Source organism: Pleurodeles waltl, chromosome 12 (assembly GCF_031143425.1).
Source record: "Pleurodeles waltl isolate 20211129_DDA chromosome 12, aPleWal1.hap1.20221129, whole genome shotgun sequence".
Lineage (NCBI taxonomy): Eukaryota > Metazoa > Chordata > Amphibia > Caudata > Salamandridae > Pleurodeles > Pleurodeles waltl.
In genome coordinates this window covers 711,064,980-711,066,712 of record NC_090451.1, presented here as the reverse complement: position 1 = coordinate 711,066,712, position 1,733 = coordinate 711,064,980, and the positions used below count along the sequence as shown (strand labels likewise).

The following is a 1,733-nucleotide window of genomic DNA, read 5'->3' as shown; positions in this document are numbered from 1 at the left end:
TTCTCACTAAGGGCCAGATGTACTAAAATCTTTATCCATAGACACAGAATGGGCAAAACCCTTCGGTTTAAGTTTGTTGCTCCTGTGCGCCTCCGGTAGGATGTTTCTGCCAAATTATTCATAAATACGCAAGCTGACGTAATGCTGTAATTGTGGTTAGTTTTGTGTCAAAAGAGTAACACAAAATTTCTACAGTTACCCTGATTACTCTTGTGTAGTTAAAATTGCCCCAGGCCTAATTTAGTTAGTTTTTTGGTTCACCCAGACAAGAAACATGATTATTATTTGAGATGGGAATTCACCCTCCTCAACTTATACTCTAGTTTCTTACAAACAAAAAATGTGATGGGGTGAAGACATTTTATTATCAAGCCATCACTGATGCTCTGTCAGTGAAGCCCTGCTGCTGTGATTAGGTAATATACTGGTATTGCATATGGCGTGCACACCTTGCCAGGCCATAAGATCACATGACAACTGTTTCTCTTGTATTAATACTCTACACGCTATACCTATGTGATGACTGCATGAAAACACTCATTTGCCTGTGAATCTCTTTGCAGACGATGACTCCTGCGGACACGGGGTGTGTGGGGAACACCAGTGGTGCAGCAGGCTTCATCCTACTCGGATTTCAGGCTGTGCCAGCTCTGAAGCCCCTTCTCTTCCTCATCTTTCTCTTCATCTACCTCCTAACGGTAGCTGGGAACACCCTAATTGTCATCACTGTGACCCTGGGGCACCATCTGCACTCACCCATGTACTTCTTTCTAGGAAACCTATCATTCTTGGAAGTCTGGTACCCAACAACCACTGTGCCCACCATGCTGGCCGGCATATTGACAGGCGGAAGGCTCATCTCCTATGGTGGCTGCATCTCACAGTTTTATTTTTTTGTCTCCTTTGCTGGCACAGAGTGCATCCTTTTAACCGTGATGGCGTATGACAGGTATGTGGCCATCTGTTTTCCCCTACGTTATGCAGCCCTGATGGAAAGAGGGCTTTGCCTGAAGCTTGCGGTGATTGCCTGGTTGTCTGGGTTTTCTCCACCAGTGGTCACAGTCAGCTTCCTGTGTAGACTGCATTTCTACGGACACAAGGAGGTTGACCATTTCTTTTGTGAGTTTGCACCCTTGGTTAAAGCTGCCTGCTCGGACACCTCTGTGATAGAGATGACTGTCTTTATCCTAGCCATCAGCATGTTGTCCATCCCATTCGTTCTAGTCATTGTGTCCTACGCGTACATCATGTCGGCCATCTTGAGAATCCCTTCTGCAATAGGCAGACAGCGAGCCTTCTCCACCTGCAGCTCGCACCTAACTGTGGTCATCATATACTTTGGGACACTGATATCAATATACCTGACACCAACGTCTGGCCACTACCTCCATCTCAACAAAGCCCTATCCCTGGTTTATACAGTGGCAACCCCGCTGCTGAATCCCATCATTTACACTCTGAGGAATAAGGAGATACAGAGGACCTTCAGAAAAGCTGTCACAAACGCCGGATTTTTAGAGATCTGAAAGCAAAGAAAAAAGTATTTTCTAATGCAAAAACAATACAAAACTAAATTTATCATTAGGCAATACAGGTTCCAAATCAGGGGCAAGGCGTTACAACGAACTGGTCGTTTGCACCATAAGTCTTATAGAGTGTTGAAGCACTGCAGGCAACTTTAACACAATGACCACTAAATGGTGAAATTAATAGTTGAAGACTTAAAAACTTGT

General features: G+C 44.6%; 1 protein-coding gene across 1 annotated transcript; it reads left to right on the top strand.

Moving 5' to 3' along the window:
* Positions 1-566: 566 nt before the first annotated feature.
* LOC138267282 (olfactory receptor 11L1-like) lies at positions 567-1,526 on the top strand. The gene has a single exon (XM_069216138.1). The coding sequence runs from the start codon at positions 567-569 to the stop codon at positions 1,524-1,526; it is 960 nt and encodes a 319-aa protein (XP_069072239.1).
* Positions 1,527-1,733: the final 207 nt, after the last annotated feature.

What these genes read in the sequence shown, in the direction of transcription:
- LOC138267282 (XM_069216138.1), top strand. Translation starts at nt 567, where the DNA reads ATGACTCCTGCGGACACGGGGTGTGTGGGGAACACCAGTGGTGCAGCA.